The 23,942-nt window shown below is 45.4% G+C and overlaps 1 protein-coding gene across 3 annotated transcripts in view; it reads left to right on the forward strand.

Moving 5' to 3' along the window:
• COL11A2 (collagen type XI alpha 2 chain) overlaps nt 1-23,942 on the forward strand; it is a 110,328-nt gene that overhangs the window by 77,035 nt on the left and 9,351 nt on the right. For all 3 annotated transcript variants that reach the window (XM_075323219.1, XM_075323217.1, XM_075323218.1), the window contains 26 exons: nt 482-526; nt 658-711; nt 1,232-1,339; nt 1,433-1,486; nt 1,576-1,629; nt 2,208-2,252; nt 2,586-2,639; nt 2,961-3,005; nt 3,302-3,355; nt 4,994-5,047; nt 5,168-5,221; nt 5,320-5,427; nt 7,620-7,709; nt 9,660-9,713; nt 9,983-10,090; nt 11,310-11,417; nt 11,570-11,623; nt 13,716-13,769; nt 16,821-16,928; nt 18,765-18,818; nt 18,907-18,960; nt 20,674-20,727; nt 20,853-20,906; nt 21,081-21,188; nt 22,698-22,751; nt 23,162-23,215. In XM_075323219.1, coding sequence (XP_075179334.1) covers nt 482-526; nt 658-711; nt 1,232-1,339; nt 1,433-1,486; nt 1,576-1,629; nt 2,208-2,252; nt 2,586-2,639; nt 2,961-3,005; nt 3,302-3,355; nt 4,994-5,047; nt 5,168-5,221; nt 5,320-5,427; nt 7,620-7,709; nt 9,660-9,713; nt 9,983-10,090; nt 11,310-11,417; nt 11,570-11,623; nt 13,716-13,769; nt 16,821-16,928; nt 18,765-18,818; nt 18,907-18,960; nt 20,674-20,727; nt 20,853-20,906; nt 21,081-21,188; nt 22,698-22,751; nt 23,162-23,215 — 1,737 coding nt within the window. The remainder of the gene's footprint in view (nt 1-481; nt 527-657; nt 712-1,231; nt 1,340-1,432; nt 1,487-1,575; nt 1,630-2,207; nt 2,253-2,585; nt 2,640-2,960; nt 3,006-3,301; nt 3,356-4,993; nt 5,048-5,167; nt 5,222-5,319; nt 5,428-7,619; nt 7,710-9,659; nt 9,714-9,982; nt 10,091-11,309; nt 11,418-11,569; nt 11,624-13,715; nt 13,770-16,820; nt 16,929-18,764; nt 18,819-18,906; nt 18,961-20,673; nt 20,728-20,852; nt 20,907-21,080; nt 21,189-22,697; nt 22,752-23,161; nt 23,216-23,942) is intronic.

The following is a 23,942-nucleotide window of genomic DNA, read 5'->3' on the forward strand; positions in this document are numbered from 1 at the left end:
GATTTACTTCTTCCAGCTCTCTCCACTACCTCCTCTCCTTTCCTCTCCCTAACACAATCTGCAACTCACTGTTGGTTTTCCCCACCCCTGCCCATCAATCCTCTTCGGTGGGCATGGCCAACTGCCTGACCCCGCCCCCGAGTGCGGATGTCCAGGACAGATAGGGGTGACTCAGGGTTTTGATTAACTGATGGGACCTTTTTGGGGCACCAGATGTTATGCAGGGGACTACCTGTGACCCCTGGCTAGTCCAGGGCGTCACAAATGTATAGTACATGTAGTACAGGTAGAGAGCAGTACAGGTACAGAGAGGTATAGTCCATGTAATACAGTATAGAGAGCAGTGTAGTGCATGTAGTACAGGTATAGATCAGTACAGTATAGTACATACGTATAGTACAGGTACAGGGCCTCGGACAGTGGATCTTCTCCATATGAATGTTTCTGAATTTTTGCTTATCTTTTGTTTGTTTTTTTATAGGGAGTTGATGGCATCAGGGGTCTTAAAGGACATAAGGGAGAAAAGGTAAGGAATAATACAGATTTGTAGGTATCCGCCACCTGCGCACTGCCCAGTTACCACTCACATCACACCATGCCCCACTAGATCCCGTTTACATGATTCCTTCCCGACCACATTCATTCTTTATTTTACAGGGTGAAGACGGTTTCCCAGGATTCAAAGGCGACATGGGTGGAAAGGGAGACAAGGTGAGGCCCATCTCCATCTGTCTCATAAACTTTATATTTGTCTAAAATAAATCCCTGTACAAATCCTATTACTGAATCCATTTACATTGTATTGGTGACAATACCCCTTCCTCTGCTAATAGTCGGCTTCTTGAGGCCAAAGAACCTTCTGCTGATTTGTTTTACAATTGATTCTATCAAAACTTCACTATTTCAAAACAATCTGTTTAGTTCTGTTGGATTTAAAGAGTTTTTCCAGAAAGATGAGTTTAATTTCCCCGTCAGTCGTCTGTAGTAGATGAGTGGGGTCTGATGCCCGGCGCCCCACCATTAGCTATGAGCAGGTCTGGTGGCGGCCTGGTGTAAGCTGTGCGCGGAGCCGAAACAGCACAGCTCCATACACCGCGTAGTGGCCGTTCTTAGGTACTGCAGCTCAGCAACTAGATCAGCCCTGAAAATACCCTTAGCTTATAGAGATTTACACTCTATGTGCTGGATATCCAACATTACTTATACATGTTTTCTCTGTATTTCTCTTTAGGGTGAATTTGGAGTTCCAGGGTCAAGAGGAGAAGATGGACCTGAGGGTTCAAAGGGAAGATCTGGGCCTCCTGGAGACCCCGGACCCCTTGGATTGATTGGTGAGAAGGTGAGATGTGGTTGTGTCTGGTGTGTGTTAGTTATTAATTAGCTATTAATACCTGGATTGATATTAATGATGTATTTTTTTTATTTCTTTCAGGGTAAACTAGGTGTCCCAGGCCTGCCCGGATATCCTGGACGACAGGGGACGAAGGTGAAGGAGGGTTATCCAAAACATAATGGGCACGCAGAGCGGGAAACTCGGCAATGACTCAGCGTTTCTGTTACGTTCTATCATTACAGGGATCACTTGGCTTCCCAGGATTCGCAGGGGCCAACGGAGAAAAGGGAGCACGGGTATGGGACGTTATCTGCTAAAATAATTACACCCCCCTACATTGATCAATTAGTTGGAAATTAGCAAATTGAACATCAATTAGCCAATGTAATGGCCTATAATCCAAATTCTTGGCTGCTTTGTTTTAGCTTCTTTAGAATTTCTAATAATTTTTTTTTTTTCATTTAAAAATGGTAAAGTAATTATATATTTTTTATTTCTTAGTAGTGGTTTGACCATTTTTTTCTGAATCCACTGCATAAACATAGATTGCCTGAAGCCACCACTAGAGGGAGCTCATTGCATACGGTCCTATCATGGCATTTACTGTATGCAGATAGCTCCTCAGCTCCCTCTAGTGGTGACAGCTGGCAATGACTGTTATGTCCAAACAAGAGATTTGGGGCAATAACTGTTTCCCAATGCGATATATTAAAAAATAAATCACTATATATATTAAAAAGGCAAAACTTCACTTAAAAGTATATTTGCTAGTGTTGTGTTAGTACAGAACTGTTTATATTGGTAATATTGATATTTTATGTATTTTTTTATTGCTTGTTGTGCAAGTAAAATTCTTATTTTAATTTTTTTTCAGGGTCTTTCTGGAAAATCAGGCCCTAGGGGAGAGAGGGGACCCTCTGTAAGTGATTTCCTCAATTATTTTTTATCTCACTTTTTCCTACCTGAACAAATTCTTAGCAGCTGTTTAGTTTATTCTCCCAGTCAGACCTGACACTATCATTGTTCGGATCTTTCCCTGCGTCTTTCTATATATTAGGATATTATAAACAATATCTGGTCCTGGTTAAGCCGTAATATGTCCGTAATGCTGCCATAAAGTGTGGACGTTACAGGAGGACTGACAACAATTAATGGGATGCAGTGTAATAGGATGCAGTGTAATGGGATATAGTGTAATGGGATGCAATGTCTATTTTCTATGTTTAATAATAATCTGGTTTTTTTTTTCCAGGGTCCAAGAGGTCAAAGAGGCCCCCGAGGAGCCACAGGAAAATCTGGACCAAAGGTTGTAAAATAAACTTTGCTGTCTTATTTCTCCTATTTTATTGTGATTCTTCAGCCTTTAGCATAGATATTGTATATTTTATTATGATGATGGGCGGATACAATGCAATAAATAAATGTGCAGCCGCTGAGAAAGAGGCCGATATTCCTCACATCAGCATAATAAAGCAGAAATTACACCTGTACCCAAACCATTGTCACCACATATTAATCCACACGTAATGATAATGACAGTTGTGTGTTAGTAAACTCCATCCCAGAAACATTATATATGTGACATTCTAGGGTTTCGCCATGTAATCACTTATTTTGCTCCCTCTAGGGCACATCTGGAGGAGACGGTCCTTCCGGCCCAGCAGGAGAGAGAGTAAGTCCGGATCTCAAATCAACATAATCTTCATAATCAATATTATATCGATCTCATAGTTCTTGTCGTTGCCCCGTATATTGTGTAATCATCTACATCCATGTGACACTTTACGTTTCTTCACCTCTCTGTATTTACTACCAGTTGATTCTTACTCTTTCTTCTTCACACCATCTTAGTTTTATCATTAGTTCCCTATAATATCATTTATTTCTCATGTGACTTATTTCACCTTTTTTATATTTTACCACTTTCTTCTTTCCGTGTTTCCTCTAAGTCGGCTTCTTCTTTTCCAGGGTCTTCCTGGACCACAAGGATCTAATGGCTTCCCTGGGCCTAAAGGACCTCCTGTGAGTACACCATTCAATTCTTACCACCAACTCTGCACTATTGTCGATGAGCTGTAATTATGCTACATCATTAATGTAAGCATATAAGGTGCCCGTACATTTTGTATAATACTATGGGGACCAGTGTCTGTGGTTGAGTGACATGAAAATTGCAGTGTTCAATTCTGAGATTGCTCCTAAATATTGTCAAAAAAACCAAACTGTTTAGAGTTTTGGCCACAGCTTATGATTAGTGATGAGAGGGCACTACCATGCTCGGGCGACCGGTACTCGTAAGTAGTGATGAACGGGCACTACCATGTTCGGGTGCTCGGAACTAGTGAAGAGCAGGCACTACCATGCTCGGGGCTCGGCACTCATAAGTAGTGATGAGCGGGCACTACCATGCTTGGGTGCTCTGTACTTGTAACTAGTGATGAGCGGGCACTACCATGCTCGGGTACTCAGTACTCGTAAGTAGTGATGAGCGGGCACTACCATGCTCAGGTGCTCGGTACTCGTAAGTAGTCATGAGCGAGCACTTCCATGCTCAGGTGCTCGGTACTCGTAAGTAGTGATGAGCAAGCACTACCATGCTCAGGTACTCGTAACTAGTGATGAGCGGGCACTACCATGCTCAGGTGCTCGGTACTCGTAACTAGTGATGAGCGGGCACTACAATGCTCAGGTGCTCGGTACTCGTAACTAGTGATGAACGGCACTACCATGCTCGGGTGCTCAATATTCGTAACTAGTGATGAGCGGGCACTACCATGCTCGGATGATCGGTACTTGTAACTAGTGATGAGCGGGCACTACCATGCTCAGGTGCTCAGTACTGGTAACTAGTGATGAGCGGGCACTACCATGCTCAGGTGCTCAGTACTGGTAACTAGTGATGAGCGGGCACTACCATGCTCAGGTGCTCAGTACTGGTAACTAGTGATGAGCAGACACTACCATGCTTGAGTGCTCGGTACTCGTAACTAGTGATGAGCGGGCACTACCATGCTTGAGTGCTCGGTACTCGTAACTAGTGATGAGCGGGCACGACCATACTTGAGTGCTCGGTACTTATAACTAGTGATGAGCGGGCACTACAATGCTCGGGTGCTCTGTACTCATAACTAGTGATGAGCGAGCACTACCATGCTCGGGTGCTCAGTACTCGTAACTAGTGATGAGCGGGCACTACCATGCTCGGGTGCTCAGTACTCGTAACTAGTGATGAGCGGGCACTACCATGCTCGGGCGCCTTAATATTTCACGGCGCTTAAAAATATTATCATATAGATTCTCTTCCATGGGGTTTGTTATATCCGGTACTATCCTGAACAGTTAAAAAAACAAAAACTGACATCTATTGTATTGGTGGGATCCATCAGGATCGAATACAACATGGGCCAGAACTGATCCATCATATGTCTTATGTGACCCAAAAATCATGATACCATTGTGAACAAGGCCTTAACGATAAGAATCCCCGCCTGTGACCGCACTGACTTTAATGATGGAGATACTATTAGAAAACCTATGGCGTTATTAATAATCTCTGATGTCACTATTCGTAACACTTCTGAGACATTGATCCCTGGAAGACATGGTCTCTATGAAGACAGGACAAAACACTTATTTCTCCATCTTCTTGTTCTTCTCCAGGGTCCCCCAGGAAAGGATGGGATCCCAGGACATCCCGGGCAGAGGGGAGAAGTGGTGAGTACTGAGACTTCCTGGTGATCCACAGATATAACCTTCTGACAATATCGTATAAAACTGTCACAAAGCCGCCATATCATATAAAAGCTCGTCTCTTCGTTTCTTATGTCTTTGTAGGGTTTCCAAGGTAAAATGGGAACTACTGGACCTCCTGGTGTGGTGGGACCTCAGGTACGATACACACAGGACATCTCTCATCAGTTCATTGATTTGGCATCTTCCATCACTTGTCTGACAGATGTTTTCACTAAATGTCTGTTTATATGCAGGGAGCTCAAGGTGAATCTGGCCAAATGGGAGAGAGAGGACACCCGGGTCCCCCAGGACCTCCAGGAGAGCAGGGCTTGTCCGGTGCATCTGGTAAAGAAGGGACTAAGGTGAGCAAATATTAACTCTTCCATTTTCAATTTGAAGCCCAAATACTTCCACATGGCAGTAAATTACTTGTCCTTATGCACCTGAAGTGGTGAGTCCTATCAAATAAATTGTGTTTCACTAGGATTTGCCATTATATTATGATCTCTGCAAGGCCTAAGACCTTCTCTGGACTTTAAGACTTCCACCTATCCAAAGAATGAAGGGTACTACTAGGAATCTTCCCTGTACCTCGGTGCTCTTGGCCACCCGACTGCCCAGAGCTGGACCCAGTCACATGAATAAGGCTGAGCTGCGGCTCCTGTATAGCAGCACCAATGTGCAGAGCATGCAGTGCTACCTGAGCTCTGCAGACCATCGTTCTCAGGATTGTTTGAGGTCTCAGAGACTGGTCCTTCAACTATCAAAAAGTGATTGCACATTATAGCAAACAAAACTCTACTGTAAATTCTACATGCTCCAATCAGCCATAACTCCTTGTGTCTGATTTACGCCCCTGGAGCCGCCAAATCAGCTCTAACCCATTCAGATGTGTAATGATCCCCACTACCTTAAAAAAAAATCCAACTTCTTCAGTGGATACCAGTGCCACACTATATGCACAACCCAAGATCTGTGATGGTGTCCTGTGATTCCTGGCATCAAGATGTTAGCAGCAGATCCCGCCCGTAAGTGGCACAGTGCGGCCCATATGAATTGGACTTGTGTTCCAGCACATCCCAAAGATGCTTGTTAGATTGAGATCTGGACACATGGACTGTACAATAGTTAGGGAGGTAGTAAGTGTCACATCTACATGAATGCCAGGACCTAAGGTTTCCCAGCAGAAAATTGGTCCATCACGCTTCTTCTACTGAGGAACTTTTAGCAGTGGACAGGGGTCAGCATGGGCCCATCATGGACCAGTCTATGGCTACTCAGCCCATACACAAGCTGTGAAGCTCTGTGTGTACTGACACTTTATTATCATAGTTAGCATTACTTTTTCAGCAATTTGTAGTACAGTAGCTCTTCTGTATAACAGGACCAGGCAGCTTAGTCCTCGCTCTACACGCACATAAAATTGGCGCCTCTGACTCTGGTGCCTTCTTTGGACTACTTTTGGTGAGTAGTAACTGCTGCATATTGAGGACACCTCACAAAACCTGCCAAATATGAGGAACACCCCACAAGACCTGCCGTGTATCGGGACCCCCCCCACAAGACCCACCGTATAACAGGAACACACCACAAGACCTGTCACATGTGGGGAATAACTTACAAGACCCACCGTATACAGGGAACACCCCACAAGACCTGCAGTATAAACCAGGAATACCTTACAAGACTTACCATGTACTGGGAACACCCCACAAGGCCTGCCGTGTATCGGGAACTCCTTACAAGACCCGCCGCATACCGGGAACACACCACAAGACCCGTCGAATATGGGGAATAACTTATAAGACCCGCAGTATACAGGACAGACCCCACAACACCTGCAGTATAAGCCAGGAATACCTTAGAAGACCCATCATATACTAGGAATACCGCACAAGACCTGCCGTGTATCAGGAACACCCTACAAGACCAACTGTATACTGGGAGCACCGCACAAGATCTTCCAAATACCAGGAAAATCGAACAAGACCTGCCGTATACCGACAACACCCCACAAGAGCCGCCTTATACTGGGAAAACACTACAAAAACCTGATGTATACTGGGTTCACCCCACAAGACCCACTATATACTGGGAACATTCCAAGAGAGCTGCCGTATACTAGGAATACCCCACAAGACCTGTCGTATACCGGGAACACCCCATAAGACCCTCCGTATACCGGGAACGCAACACAAGATTCAGTATATACAGGGAAGACCCCGCAAGACCCGCTATATACCGGGAAAACCCCATAAGACCTACCTTATAATCTGTTTGGAGATGCTGTGATCTAATCATCTAGTAATCATCAATTGGCCCTTGTCAGCCTCGCTTACCTCCTTATTGTTGCCTTTTTTCCTCTCTCCAGCACATCAACTTCAAGAATTGACTGTTCAATTATTAATAATATAAAAATATATCCACCCCAGGCGGGATCCTGCATAACCAGATGATCAGTGTTATTTACCTGTTAGTAGTTGTAGGGTTATTTGCTTTTACCCCTCGTTATTTTAGCATTTCTTACACTTCCGCTCATTCTTTTTTTTCAAAGGGAGATCCCGGCGGTGTTGGTGTCCCTGGAAAGGATGGTCCAGCGGGTCTGAGAGGATTTCCTGGAGAGAGAGGCCTGCCCGGTACACCGGTGAGTACCTGACGTGTGACCTTACCGGGGAGAGGGCACATCATCATTAATATGGTGGTAACCACATAGATATCAGAGCAGGAGGATGTTAGGACTAGATTTCAGACACTCGTCCTTCTTCCCTGGTCCCACGCGTCACATTCAGGTTGCGTTCTGAATTTTTTCTCTATTATTTGTATTGGTGTTCTCGGCCTATAACCATCAGGAGAAATAGAATTGGGAATCACTGAAGAAAAAGCAAATGAAGGCCGCACAGCATTGATACTCCACACATTAGATAAAGTTTAATGTACAAACAACTTTACCATACAGAGAATATCTCCAGGACCATAACACATATCACCATAATGACCACATAGCTCTGTACATGTGGCTGCCATTTTTAGTACATCTCCTGGAATTTGACTCCGCTTCTTCTATGTAGATCTGAGAACAAAGAAATAGACAAAATTCTCTTTGTTAATGGCTTCTGTCAGGTCTCTGAAATCTGAAAGAAAGTTTTCTATGAAAAAATACTCCTGATAATTTTGTATCCAGCTTAAGGCGGGCTTTGCACGTTGCGACATCGCAAGCCGATGCTGCGATGTCGCACGCGATAGTCCCCGCCCCCGTCGCAGGTACGATATCTTGTGATAGCTGGCGTAGCGATAATTATCGCTACGCCAGCTTCACATGCACTCACCTGCCCTGCGACCGTCGCTCTGGCCGGTGACCCGCCTCCTTCCTAAGGGGGCGGGTCGTGCAGCGTCACAGCGACGTCACACGGCAGGCGGCCAATGGCGGAGGAGGGGCGGAGATGAGCAGGATGTAAACATTCCGCCCACCTCCTTCCTTCCGTATAGCCGCTGGCGGCAGGTAAGGAGATGTTCCTCGCTCCTGCGGCTCCATACACAGCGATGTGTGCTGCCACAGGAATGAGGAACAACATCGTACCTGTCGCTGCAGCGGCATTATGGAAATGTCGGAGCCTGCACCGATGATACGATAACGACGCTTTTGCGCTCGTTCATCGTATCATCTAGGATTTACACACTACGATATCGCAAGTGACGCCGGATGTGCATCACTTTCGATTTGACCCCACCGACATCGCACCTGCGATGTCGTAGTGTGCAAAGCCGCCCTAAGGCAGCGCTCCAGATCCCCGTCCTCCTTTCTCTCACTGATAGGTTTGTAGTCTGAATTTATAATCAGAGGGAGGGAGCAGCCTGAACCAATGAGGAGGCAGGGGGTGTGTCTCAGACTATCGCTGATTCTCTGGTGCTGGAGCCTTAACGGGGCTTTACACGGTAGCGATATCGCTAGCAATTTGTAGCGATAGTGAGCGTGTAAGTACCCGCCCCCGTCGCGCATGTGATTGTTTGTGATCGCTGCCGCTGCGAACATTATCGCTACGGCAGCGTCACCCGCACTTACCTGGTCGGCGGCGTCGCTGTGACTGCCTAACAATCCCTCCTTCAAGGGGGAGGGACGTTTGGCATCACAGCGACGTCACAATATCACTAAGCTGCCGGCCAATCAAAGCGGAGGGGCGGAGATGAGCAGGACGTAACATCCCGCCCACCTCCTTCCTTCCACATTGTGGCCAGCGGCAGGTAAGGAGACGTTCCTCGCTCATGCGGTGTTACACATAGCGATGTGTGCTGCCGCATGAGCGATGAACCACCTGGATAAACAACCCTTACCGATTTTTGAGTTTGGGACGACCTCTCCATGGTGAACGATTTTCACCATTTTTGAGGTCGCATAAGGTCGCTGGTAAGTGTAACACGCTGCGATATCGTTAATGACGCCGGATGTGCGTCACTAACAACTTGACACCGACGACAAAACATTAACGATACTGTAGTCACAGATCACAAGACATTCTACATTTTATTGTCTTTTCTTTTTTTCTGTGTTGAGTTGTCAGGTAAAATTACTAAATCTTTGATTTTCTTTACCTCTTAGGGGGGTCCAGGTCTGAAGGGTAATGAAGGTCCAGCAGGTCCCGCTGGTCCAGCAGTAAGTTCTCATCGTCTTTATTACTCTCACCTTTCATGATAGAGAACATATGTTTCTGACTATACAGATATAGTTTATGCATCCCATACTACCATTTCCGTTAATAAGAGATATACTAATTACTGTTATATTATACGATCAGTATTATTACACCTGGATGCACTCTTGCACTTGCTCTCTTTAGGGATTTCTCTGTTTTTGTCACTTGTGATAATAAAATTTATGTTTTCCTGTTTACTTGAGTCACCAGTTGTTAATATTATCCATAGGGATCTCCTGGTGAGAGAGGTGGACCCGGCCAGGGTGGACCCATCGGGCCTCCAGGAAGACCGGGCCCACAAGGACCTGCAGGTGCTGCCGGAGAAAAGGGTGTTCCCGTATGTATAAACCTGGGTGGGCATGACGTCCATATACCTCTCTTCATGTCCATATACCTGTCTACATGTCCACATACCTGTCTACACGTCCATATACCTCTCTACATGTCCATATACCTGTCTACACATCTGTGGCGCCCCTGAGGCTTCAGGCGCCAAAGGGTACTGCCCCTCACCGAGGTGCGGTGCTCATCTCGGATACGGAGGAGGTCGTCACCAGTAACCACCACTAAAACACCCATCCAACACATAACACGGGAGCTCTTCCACTGGGACCGGGCTATGGTAGGTGTTGGGGTAGCCATCATGAGGTTTGGGACCTCTTGCCCACTAGTTCGGGAATCCAGGAGGCGGGTCTTCCAGAGGGGAAGTGAGGAGCCATCTCACACAGAATTGAGAGAGTAAGGAGCGAGCTCCGGGCACAGCAGTGTCTGGAAGGAATCGGGAACAAGCAAGAAAGGACACGAATAGTTCGGGGCCCGTGGTCTGGAGCTGGGAGCTCGACCCGGGTTCTTAGGAAGGAAGAGGGATCCCAGGGATCGCGGGGAGTGCAGAAGGCACCCATGACCCATTTTTTCGGCCCAGGAGCTGGGGTGGAGGGAAAGCATCGAAAGGAGACACGCAGAAGGAAACACTGGCCTCGACCTCCAAAGTATCCAGGATCAGGTGGGGCCCCATCACAGCGTGACGCTGCACACCAAGGGCAGAGTGACCAGTGAGTAAAGAGAACTTGAACTGTACGCTCTGTGTCGTCCTGTCATTGCCGCCACCCTCACCATCGCGCCGCTCCGCCATAGGCGAGTACTACTACCGCCATCGTCCTCCCTGTGGCCTAGCTCTACCTGTGCAGAGCTGAAACACCTGAGCTGTGTCACCATCCGCCCCAGAAGAGAGAAGAAGCGTTGGCTCAAACTGGCCGGGCACCACAGGTGGCGTCACGAACAACTACGCACATCATCCCCATCCTCAGCCTTTATTGACACCGGACAGGGTCACAGAACCGGGCGAGGCCACCGTGGTGACCCAGGAGAAGAACCGCGGCCCGTTGAAGGGTAACCTCCGACCCCGTGGGCGCGTCACATCCATATACCTATCTTCACATCTGTATACCTCTCTACACGGGTCCATATAACTGTCTACACGTCCATATACCTATCTACACATCTTTATACCTCTATCTAGATTGCAATTAGAGTTATATATTCTTCATTTATTCTAGGGGGAGAAAGGTCCCATTGGCCCAGCGGGTAGAGATGGGGTGCAGGGACCTGTGGGTCTTCCTGGGCCGGCTGGACCTCCTGGAATCTCAGGAGAAGATGGAGATAAGGTAGAGTTCAATGTTTGTGTCCTTCACGGATGTTCAAAGAAAACTCCAAAGATATCCGGAATATCTTGTTGTAATTACTCTCTTATGTCACTTTATTTAGACTTGTGGTGTGGAAAATACCCAATATTACCTATACCTTTATCATTTTACAGGGTGAGGTTGGCGAGCATGGACAGAAAGGAGCCAAAGGAAACAAGGGAGAACATGTAAGTATCTGTATGGAATGGAGACCACACAGACCACACACCGGCTCATCTGACGTCTCCATTACCGGCTTTGCCATTGTTTCGAAACGTTTCTAAGCAAAGTAATCCCACGACTATGACCATAAACTGTGCTTCACGTATTATGCCCTAGAAACATGGCCTCTGTTTACTCAGGTACACCGGCAAAAAGGTTAAGCATCAAGGCCAGTGGTTGCCATCCTGGCATATTGTGGGAGCGGCATATCACGATCACTCAATGTCAGGTCAAGGATAGGCACATATCACTTAACACCCGGATGTATTTGTGACTAGTGCGTTCTGCCAATGTTTAGCTACAAAATACTAAACATTACAAAGACATTACACAGACTATAGACATGTAAAAAGCCCCATATACAGGCATAAACATAACACAATTTTTGGGGATGGGTTATACATCACAGTGCCCCAACAACAAAGCAGAAAACAGAGGAGCTCATCTGTTCATGATAGTTGGACAAAATCCAGGGGGAAGCAGCTGCACCCATCGATCGGCCTTCACCTGAGCCACCAAATGAGATACATGAAGGCCACATTACTGAGCTAACCTACTACATAGAAAATCCGATCAAATTTCGGGGTCACCAAGAATCTAGACATCGTCTGTCCAACCAAAGAGTCAATTCAACTGCAAACAACAAATATAATATATATTAATGCAGATCTTACAGAATTACTGTGAGGCAGAATGGACGCTGCACTTTACATATCTGTAACCCCAGGTCTGATCCTGCGCTCAGCTCCGGACACTAAAGGCCCTGTCACACACAGAGATAAATCTTTGGCAGATCTGTGGTTGCAGTGAAATCATGGACATATTGTTCCATTTGTACACAGCCACAAACCTGGCACTGATTGTCCACAATTTCACTGCAACCACAGATCTACCACAGATCTACCACAGATCTACCACAGATCTACCACAGATCTACCACAGATCTACCACAGATCTACCACAGATCTACCACAGATCTACCACAGATTTATCTGTGTGTGTGACAGGGCCTTAACACCCGAGCGTCACTATGAGCAGTTTCATTACTAATGCACCGCAGGACGCAGCTGGTCCCCATGATAAAAGGCAGCAACAGCACAGGAGCAAAATACTGATGACACAACCACCCACAGACCAACCATTCCTGGAGGGACGGTTACTTAGTGTTACAAATGCTGACGGTTAAAGCTTGTGTAATGTCCTGTCACAGATACGTGTAGTGCACCATGCCAGCTGCAGCCTATTGGTGACATCCATACTATTAGGTCAGGCGACCTGCCCAGCACAAAATAAGTGCACCCCTCAGGGTCTGACACGCCAATTCCCCTCAACAACACTACAACACCCGGCTGCACCCTGCAAAAATGAAGAAAAAAAAATACACCAACTTGCAACCCGGGTCAAGGGTGCTCATTGTCTGGCCAGTGCCTACAATGAAATTAAAATGTGAAAAATCTTAAAAAAAAAAAGTCTTTGCTTGATTTCTCATTTCCAGTTTCGCAGATGGAGTTCCTTACTCTCGCAAGGTCCAGCATTGACTCTCCGCTGTTGCCCCGGTCTCTATTGTTTGTCTGCAGTGCTGATGTCACATTGATATCACTGCAGCCAATCACTGAAATCAGTGGCTCATGACAAATATATCAAACAACAGAGATGAGACAACAGCAGGAGGCAATTCTGGACCTAGGGAGGGTAAGTAAAGTATGATTTCTTTGTTTTTACATAAACTTGCCCCTGGGACTATAGTTTACCAAAATAGAAAAACCCCTTTAAATATTCACACTGCTAGTCACTTTACATGCAACAAAAAAAATGTGCAGCCTGTGGATGGGATTTGTTTTATCTACTCATCCATACACCTGTGCTGTAAACCACTGTGGCAATTACCTCTGCAAATTTTCATGTAAAATTTGCAACTTTTCTATCCTACCTGTTATAATATTCACACAAGACACGTAATGCAGAGCCTATAAAACATTGAGCCTGCGGAGTCTGACGTTACCCCAGTTCCTTTTCTGTAAAAAAAAAGTATTGATAAATAATTTCCTTTCTTTTTAGGGTCCTCCGGGTCCCCCCGGTCCTATCGGTCCTTTAGGACAGCCAGGAACTCCGGTAAGTGTCACTTCACATAAATAAGGGTACTTTCACACTTGCGTTAATTTCCTTCCGTCACAATCCGCCCTTTTGGAAAACAGCGGAATCCATTAACGGATTCCGCTGTTTCCCATAGACTTGTATGGATGACGGATTGTGCCAAAAGTACCTGCGTTGCTTCCGCTGGTCGACGCTGCGTTGCGTCCGCCGGGCGGAAGGAACGTAGCATGTAACGTTTGTTGAGCGGCGGAATCCTCTATTTTTCACTGCCCATGCTCATCCTTTTTTTTTTTTTTTAATCACAGAAACTTTATTTTGTCTCTCGGTGGCCGAACGTTCAGCTGAGCGCCCAACCGCCGGCATGTGAGAGCTCTCAGCTGAGCGCCCAGCCGCCGGGTATTGAGAGCGCTCAGCTGAGCGCCCAGCCGCCGGCATGTGAGAGCTCTCAGCTGAGCGTCCGGCCGCCGCAATGTGAGAGCTCTCCGCTGAGCGCCAGCATGTGAGAGCTCTCAGCTGAGCGCCCGGCCGCCGGCATGTGAGAGCTCTCCGCTGAGCGCCGGCATGTGAGAGCTCTCAGCTGAGCGTCCCGCCACCGGCATGTGAGAGCTCTCCGCTGAGCGCCGGCATGTAAGAGCTCTCAGCTGAGCGCCCGGCCGCCGCAATGTGAGAGCTCTCCGCTGAGCGCCAGCATGTGAGAGCTCTCAGCTGAGCGCCCGGCCGCCGGCATGTGAGAGCTCTCCGCTGAGCGCCGGCATGTGAGAGCTCTCAGCTGAGCGTCCCGCCACCGGCATGTGAGAGCTCTCCGCTGAGCGCCGGCATGTAAGAGCTCTCAGCTGAGCGCCCGGCCGCCGGCATGTGAGAGCTCTAAGCTGAGCGCCCGGCTGCCGGCATGTGAGAGTGATCAGCTGAGCGCCCGGCCGCCATGTGATCAGCTGATCGTTCACAATAATCTGCTGCAGGTAAAACTGTAAAAAAGAAAAAAAAATAAATAAAAAAAAAAAAAGCTTTACGTTGTTTTGTACGATCCGTTCCGCATTCGTTGTGCCATTATATACAACGCATCTGTTGCATCCGTCACACAACGCAATGCAACGGATGCCGTTCAACGCAAGTGTGAAATTAGCCTTAGAAGTAATGTTTACATCATAATATCTAAAAATTGGAAAATATTTTTTTTTCAGACATTTTTATTGTTACCTAAACTCTACCAATGGATTCTATCATTCTGTAGATGGATGGATGGATGTAGATTCTGATGACGGTTCCTCTCATTTTGTTCTTTTCTCTAAAACGCCAAGTAGCAATGTCATTAAACCAGAGGGAAATCTATAGACACCGGGTGAAAAATACGACCTACAGTTTAGTATCTAACAAGCTAATAATGGCGGCGAATGTTCAAACCTTGAAGACAATTTATCAATGTTCAAGAGACTCTGTCACCGCTTCTTCCCCTAAAAAATACCAGAAAGAAGCAACAGAAGAAAAGACAGTCCTAGAATCAGGCCTTGTGCCTGTAAATTATACTCAATGGAGTCTTCAGCAGACACGGCTGTAATTACTGCTACTTTTTTATACCCGGGGGACTTCTTCAGGCATAATTTACACCAGCAGAACGAAAACCATTGTCTCTCTTTCCTTATATACATTAATTAAATCACACTAACAGTGGCGTAACTAGAGTCCGATAGGCCCTGGTGCAAAATGGGGACCTGGCAACCCCCCCCCCCGCATGTTAGTCAGATGTATGGGCCCTTGTAGCATTCTAAATCCCATAAAGACATGAGTTTCTCCCACTCTCCCTTCATAATGGAGTAATATCCCCCATCCTGGTATTTATGACCCTCAACCTGTTGTATGTGTCCCCCATCCTGGTAAATATGGCCCCCATCCTGGTATATATGACCTCCATCCTGTTGTTTATATCCCCCTTCCTGGTATATAAGTTCCCCATCCTGGTAAATATGTCCCCCATCCTGGTATATATAACCTTCATCCTGTTGCATATGTCCCCCATCTTGGTATATAAGTTCACCATCCTGGTATATATGTCCACATCCTTGTATATACGTTTCCCATCATGGAAAATATATTTTCATCCTGGGCCCAGCCTGGTATGTATCTCCCCAATTCTTGTATATATGTCCCCCATTCCAGTATATATGTTTCTCATCCTGGTATGTATCTCCTCATCCTGGGTCCAGCTTGGCATTTATGTGCACCATTCTGGTATATTTGTCCCCCATCCTGGTAAATCTGTCCCCATGTTGGCATATATGTCCTTATTCTGTGCCTCGTATGTCCTTATCCTGTGATACATCCTGGTATATATGTCCTTATCATTGGCCCCTTTCTGGTTTATATACTCTCTTTTCTGACTCCAACACATAAAAAAGAAACATTCTTCTCACCTTCCTTCACTCCCAGGTTGTGCAGCGTCCTCCTCTGTAGCTGGCAGTCCTCCAGTCACTTTCATGCCAATGTCAGTTGTCAGCCTCTATTCGGCTGGCAGCGTATATTGCAGCGCAGGGTCCAGACAGGTCTCTAGGTCGCAATGCTTCTCAGCTGGATGTTTGCCCTCAGATGCACATCCAGCTGAAGTAGGCAGTGAGGTTGGTGGGTTCCTCGTCCCCAGGCCTGGTCGCGACCTCTGTGACCACAATCGTTGTGCTCCTGCATAGGAAGAAAATGATTGAGAACAAGTGGCGGATGCTCTATAACATATGTCCAGATCAATGAGCGATCGAGGAAGATAACGTTAACGCTGAGCATTCCTCCGTCTATCACAGATCTGCTGCTCTACTCATCGTCTTACCTAATCAAAAGAGTAATAAAAACAAATCACCTGAAATGAAAATAAATGTGTGAAGACAAATCACAATAAAAACTTATAAAAGTCATCTGATTTAGCTGAACATTTCTGTAGAATAATTCTATACTGTAATCTCCATCATAATAAATGTTACTGAAGTCTTGTTCCACATATAAGGTACCTCTGTATATGAAGTCAGAGCACAAAAACCACAGGCGTGACCCGGTCCGGCCTTTATTGACCCATATTTCTCTATCCAGGGCGCTGATGGAGAGCCCGGTCCACGAGGACAGCAGGGAATTTTTGGCGCAAAAGGAGATGAAGGCACCAGAGGATTCCCCGGATCTCCAGGACCCATTGGCCTACAGGTGAGATGTATGGAGAAGCCATAGTGAGGGGCACTTAGAACAAAATGAGTCTCATATCTTTGGTTACACAAGTAAATTGACCACAGGTAAAGGATATTGTAAAATAATGTTTGTAAACACAAGCACCTTTATAATTTTCTGCTTATTAAAATTCTTGAGAATTAATACTTTTTTCTGTTCACAGCTCGTTGTTAAGAAACCGACCACCGTAGTAGGCTAACTTGTAAACTCTGAAGCTGATCATGGTCGGCTTCAGAGCAGCGCTTACAAGGTCAATATTAAAGAGCCTGTAAGTGCTGCACATACTCTGCTATCCAGCAGCGGTAGTTGGTCTCCAAAGCAAAAAGCTGTAAACAAAAGAAAAATGTTAATATCTCAAGAATGTAGGACTTTTTTAGTAAGTAATAAATTGCAAAATGGTTTGTATTTACAAGATCTATCTGACAATTCTCATTTATATTGACATTATAGAAAGGGTGAAATCAGTTAGTTTAGACGTTTCAGTTTACATCTTAAGGGTGCTTTACACGCTGCAACATCGCTAGCGATCTCGTTAGCGATGTAACACGCCAGATCGCAGATGCGATCTTCCGAGATCGCACAAAGGTCGTTTTTTGTAGCGCCGGTCACATGTGCGGTCACATGATAGCATCTGCGATCTGGTGTGTCACATCGCTAACGAGATCGCTAGCGATGTCGCGGCGTGTAAAGCACCCTTTAGAATTAGGGTCTTAAGGTCCCGTTACACGCAACGACATCAATAACGAGATATCGCTGGGGTCACGGAATTCGTGACGCACATCCGGCGTCGTTAGCGACATCGTTGCGTGTGACACCTACGAGCGACCGCTAATGATCCCAAAAAACGGCACAAATCGTTCATTGTTGACACGTCGTTCCTTTCCAAAAAATCGTTGATCTTTTAGGACGCAGGTTGTTTGTCGTTCCTGAGGCAGCACACATCGCTACGTGTGACACCCCGGGAATGACTAACAACAGCGTTCCTGCGTCCTCCGGCAACGAGGTGGGAGTGACTTTCATGCGGCTGCTCTCCGCCCCTCCGCTTCTATTGGTGACGCCGCACGAACCTCCCCCTTAAAAAACAGTTTGTTTGTCGGCCACAGCGACATCGTTAGGAAGGTCTGTGCGTGTGACGCGTACTAGCGATATTGTTCGCCACGGGCAGTGATTTGCCCGTGACGCACGCACGACAGGGGCGGGTGCGATCGCTAGGGATGTCGCAGCGTGTAAAGCGGCCTTTAGAATATAATCAGAAACAATAAACGTTATATACCGCCCCCTTAATAATGCATTGCCCCTACAGATGCTCCTAATACAGAGGGATTTGGCAACTAGATGTCCCGGGGATCTGTGTTATTTCTTGGGGTCGGCAGCTTTTAGCTCATGAGTGGATAATGCATGGATTGGTATTAGAAGGGCTGGATAGGACAAGTTTAGGTAGAACATGATCCGGGGGCAGCAGAATCAGGGACGGATCATGGCAGATAATGGATCAGTGTTAAGCGTCGATGGTTGTTTTATAAAGGTTTATCCTCCGTTTGGCTGAATCATTGCACGTTTCCGTGGATCAGATCTCTGTTTGGCTGTTGCACGGAGGGGTTAAATTAGTAACCCATGTACTGGAGTTTGGGCTCATGAGAACCTTGAAAAAAGGGGAAAATACAGAATTAAAAGTGAATAAGGACTGGATTTATTTTATTTGCAGGTTTTGGACGGTTATAGAACAAACTCATCTCTGCTGCACACGTACACCAGGGTTATAATCTGTAAATGAGCCTTTATTATGTAAATTCACCCATTACTCTTCTGTTACAGGGGCTGCCCGGCCCGTCTGGTGAGAAGGGAGAAACCGGGGACGTGGGCCCTATGGTGAGTGTGATTGTGTAGTGTGCAATGTCATGTAGCGTCTCTGATGTTCAGTATATTCTTTATATAAATGTTCTCTATTGTTTTTCAGGGACCCCCAGGACCCCCCGGACCTCGCGGACCTGCAGGACCTAACGGAGCTGATGTGAGTTATTACACGTAGTGGTCTATATGTCAGTCCAATCTGGATTAAAAAACAAAAAATACTTATCAGCCTCTGCACCACCATCTGCAATTCCTGTTGTAGACAAAGGGATGCACGGATCAGAGTCCAGCTGGTCACCAGAAGAAGCAATCCAAAAATATCCAAGAAAAATCCAGCAATGCCAAACGATGAATTACAAAACTTTATTTCACATTTTAAAATTTCACGGTTAGGACTCCATTAAAAGGGAAACAGATGACGCGTTTCGGATCCAACAGATCCTTACTCATATTAATATATAGAAATTACAGGCTACACCACATATGCTAGAGGTGCTTAGGGGATCAAGAATCATATAGTAAAGAGAATCCCAGCACTCAAATTGAAGACAAAAGGGGATTTATGCAAAAGTGAATTTATTGACTAATACACTGCAAAGGGAACCTAACCAGAGCAACAGCACCAACGTTTCGGCATAGAGCCTTTCTCAAGGTCGTTGCATCACTGGTCAGAGTAAGGAAATACGGGTCACGGAGGACAACACGCCACGCCGCTGCAGCCTCTCTCCCTGCCACTGATGCCAGTCCCGGACCTCCACTGCAGGCGTCCTCTCACTTCACATTGTGATCCTGTCACCCCTTCACCTATGAGCATACTCTGCAAAAACGTGTGGAACCTTACCATTATTTGCAAACCTCCGGTTGTCCTCTGTGACCCGTATTTCCTTACTCTGACCAGTGATGCAACGACCTTGAGAAAGGCTCTATGCCGAAACGTTGGTGCTGTTGCTCTGGTTAGGTTCCCTTTGCAGTGTATTAGTCAATAAATTCACTTTTGCATAAATCCCCTTTTGTCTTCAATTTGAGTGCTGGGATTCTCTTTACCTTACTCATATTAGTCCAGATTAATGTCCCTGTGGCTGATTTATATGGATCAAAACCTATAAGGAGACGTCATCCGCCTTATATTACCGATACAGGACGTTCTGTAGATACTATTGTATTCTGGACCATCATGTTACCCTACATTGCCAACCCCCTAATTGTGTCACTGTGTAGTTATGGACAAATCAAAAGACAATAATCCCTCATATTAAAGGGGTTGTCATGAAATAAAATCTTATGTCCTATCTTGGGACCTCCAGCAATCAATATGTCCAATTCGTATTTTCCTTGTAAGATATCCCAGTCCTCACACAGAAATATACTCACTGGCAGACACAGACCGAAAAGGGCCTCTGTGCAAGAACAATATATGGGCCCTTTTCAGTCCAATAACTCATCAAAATGGACAATGCACTTGTTTTGGAGGTAGAAATGGCCCCCGACCTCCTGGGCTCCTGTACGGCTGCACAGGTTGCATCAATGATATGTCCGCCCCTGTGTATACTTGAGCAGCGTTCATGCATCTTCATGGTGGAGTCTGATGATAGATCAGTTGACGTCTATCGCCTGTGTACGACCATCTTTACTGGACGCCGTTCTTCCTCTGCGGTAATTGGAGTGTGTCTTGTGCTTTGACACTTACACACCAGCAAATAAAAATGGCCGCCCCCAGCGTCTTAGTTAAAATGTTATAAAGAAAAAGGAAAGAAAAAACATTCCACCCTTTAATTTTATACATTTATAAATAAACATTTTAATATAAAGTTCAAATATGAAAAAAAAAAATATTGTGACAAATTCCCTTTAATGATTGTGTTTCTCTTTGCAGGGACCTCAAGGTCCTCCTGGTGGAATTGGAAACTTGGGACCCCCGGGAGAGAAGGTGAGGCTCTTTCATTTTTGAAAACGCAGTAAAAAATAAGAGGAAATAAAATATGTTCTAAATCCAGTTAGAAATGACCCAAATGGGTTTTGTTGAAAGAATGTCCTTATGTCTCCAAAATATAGGGAGAACCTGGTGAAACCGGCGTCCCTGGTGTCCAAGGGGAATCCGGCCCTAAGGTGAGTGATCAGGACTTCAGTGTAATAGGGAGTGTGGGAAATAACCTACCATTAAAGACCTTCAGCATGTGATCATGGAGTCTGACCTCGCTCTAATGGGATATTGTGCATTAATCCTGGCGTCTTTTTGGATATGGTGCATTAATCCTGGTACCTTTATTCTCTACTTGTCAGGGACCCCGTGGAGACAGAGGTGAAAAGGGAGAATCTGGGCAACCAGGTGACCCTGGACCCTCAGGAGGAAAGGGACCTACTGGTGATGATGGACCTAAAGGAAACCCGGTGAGAACGTAGTTACACATTAAATTATGAAAATTATAAAATTGTTATCTATATAGTAAAAAAAGATAAATTGTAAGAAACCACAAAACACATAATTATCGGGCTGCATTAATTTAGATGTGTCTTGGTAAAGCAAATTATATACACTGAAGATCTTGAAGTCAAACAAGTATGTGTCACCACTATGTGATCAGTGGTTGAAACCTTAACTAAGCCACTGAATGTTGAGCTTGATAAGGAGCAGCGGTCTCTGTAGTTTTGCTCCTACCCATGTCTCCCCCACCTCCCGTGGACCATATGGCATGTCATCAGTGAAAAACCCCATTATCGGCAGGAGAGATGTACTATGACGTCCCCACACACCCGACGCACGTTTCGCATTAGCAATGCTTCATCCTGGATGCTAATGTGAAACGTGCATCAGGTGTGTGACACCATAGTACATCTCTCCTGCCGATTCCCTTTGCAGGTAAACACTGTGTTGCTATGGGACCTTTCTCATGTTTATGTGATTAGTGATGTATCTTTTTATTTAACATATGACTGAGACACTTGTGTCTCTAACTTATTAACTTATAATAGGTCTTTCATTGTTATTATACAAGTGATAAACATTTAGTTATATGTATTGTGATTTATTTATTATTGGTCCGGTTCTATTGTTATAGATACACTATACTGGGGGTTCAGCTAGATTTTCCCAATATATTCCATCTGCCCTTTTGTGGGGTTCTGTTTTTTGAGACAACCTTTTATATATTTATATTTTTATTCTTTACTCTCAATAAAGCTTAAAATATTTTTATGCAATTGCATAAGAGTTTTGTTGGTGTCATTATGTAGTGTTGTAAGTGTTCCCACTGTTGAGATTGTGGTACAGGTGCTATTACTTTTACCTGAGCTGCATTACAGCAGAGCTGTGATCTGTGACTACAGCTTAGTTAGAGTCTGTAGTAGTCTGAGACACACCCCCTAGACACGCCTCCTGTCTCATCATTGGTTGCAGCCGCTGCTCTCTCCCTCCCCTGCAGTTCTGCTTTCTCAGATTGGCTACCGGGCAAAAACATCATGTATATTATAGGCCCCTGAGGAAATCAGTACGAGAAAATCTGCTTCTATAGTAAAAAGGGTAGAAATATTACTGAACTACCAGTGAGAAAGTCAGTTTTCAGGAAATAACACACATTTTCTGTGGCTAATCATCATTAGAAAGGGGAGAAGCTTGAAGATTGGTGTAGCCGCAGTGGCCCCTTCATCATGAGGATCAGTGGGGGCTCCAGTACAATTTCCTCCAATGATAACATGGTGATAGCTTATCCTACAATGGGTCATTACTTTCTACAGTTGAGAGACTTTTTTTTTAGCTAGACATAGATAAGCTGGATTCGACTGATTTTTCAGACCCGGGACCAAGTATTTGCTCATTTTATTACTGATTGACTATCTATTATGCTTCATATATCGGGCGACATGTTATTATTTCCTGGCTAATATTTTTGTCTGTTTTAGGGTCCTGTTGGATTCCCTGGAGATCCTGGCCCCCCCGGAGAGATGGGACCCAGAGTAAGTGTCCACCATGGAGGACAGCATGACCACAATGATGATTACACAACAGCACTAAAGAATGTATATCACTTTACCTATGAGTAGGCGACCATTCCAGCTGTGGTATAGATCTGGGGTGGTCTTCATAGACAAATCGTAGACATATCGTCACTTGACCACCTACTAGGAGTGGGAAGACCAGTGAATCGCGCCAGTGTTCGCACACTTGCTGTCACAATATGGCACTCTGCAGGTATATAGAGTGACGGCAGACTTTTGCCTGGTCAACCCTTTAATGTCCCTTCAATAACTGCCATCAAGAACTTTGCCGTTTTTAGGTGTACACGGCTTCTTCAGTGCATTCCCTGCATCCGGTGATTTGTACCATTCTTGCTAACTGATTTCTATCAATGACCATTATCTCACAGGGACAAGATGGAGCAAAGGGCGACCGAGGAGAGGATGGCGAACAAGGAGAGGCAGTAAGTGGCTGTTACTACAATGACTTCTCTAATATCTGCTGATATCCTCCAGTAGGAAGGATACTCATATTGCTAGAAATATAAGGTTGTGCTTGAGGGCTTAAGTCTACTATGGGTTAAAAATGTAAAAATGACAAAAAAATATGAATAAATAAAAGTGTCCTATATGTGTTATTGTAGATCAGTGATTTTTTTTTCATACCGGCCACCTTAACCCAACTAAATGTTTAGTCCCCTCCTGATTTTCAGTCAGTGAAGCCCCCAATAATGTGACTCTTATCTTAGATGGTTATTCCCATCTTGGACTTTAACTAGGGCAGTGACACCATGAATCCCGCTGCAGGAAACTCTCCTTGGTATTGTGCTGTAGCCATACATTCTAGGCAGCAGAATATGACGTCCTAGTCAGGATGGTTCTCATGTATCAGGATTACATATAGCTAATAGGTTGATAGAACTGACAGTCCTGACTTGTCCTGAGATGGCGCTCGGTCCTCATCACTCATTTCCATACTTGTCTCTTTGGAAAGTGTCTGTTTCCTTAGAAGAAAGTAATATTTTAGGCAAGTAGCAGCTATTGTTTGCCAATAACATATTATATCACTAAACTACTTGTATTGTCTGATCTGCCCCATCCAACCCAAGTTCACATCACCAGCGATGTTGGAGGTCAGACTAGTAGATAGATAGTCTCATGCTAGGTACAGGGAATGGCGAAAGGGAAGGG

This window comes from Anomaloglossus baeobatrachus, chromosome 9 (assembly GCF_048569485.1).
Source record: "Anomaloglossus baeobatrachus isolate aAnoBae1 chromosome 9, aAnoBae1.hap1, whole genome shotgun sequence".
NCBI classification, from domain to species: domain Eukaryota; kingdom Metazoa; phylum Chordata; class Amphibia; order Anura; family Aromobatidae; genus Anomaloglossus; species Anomaloglossus baeobatrachus.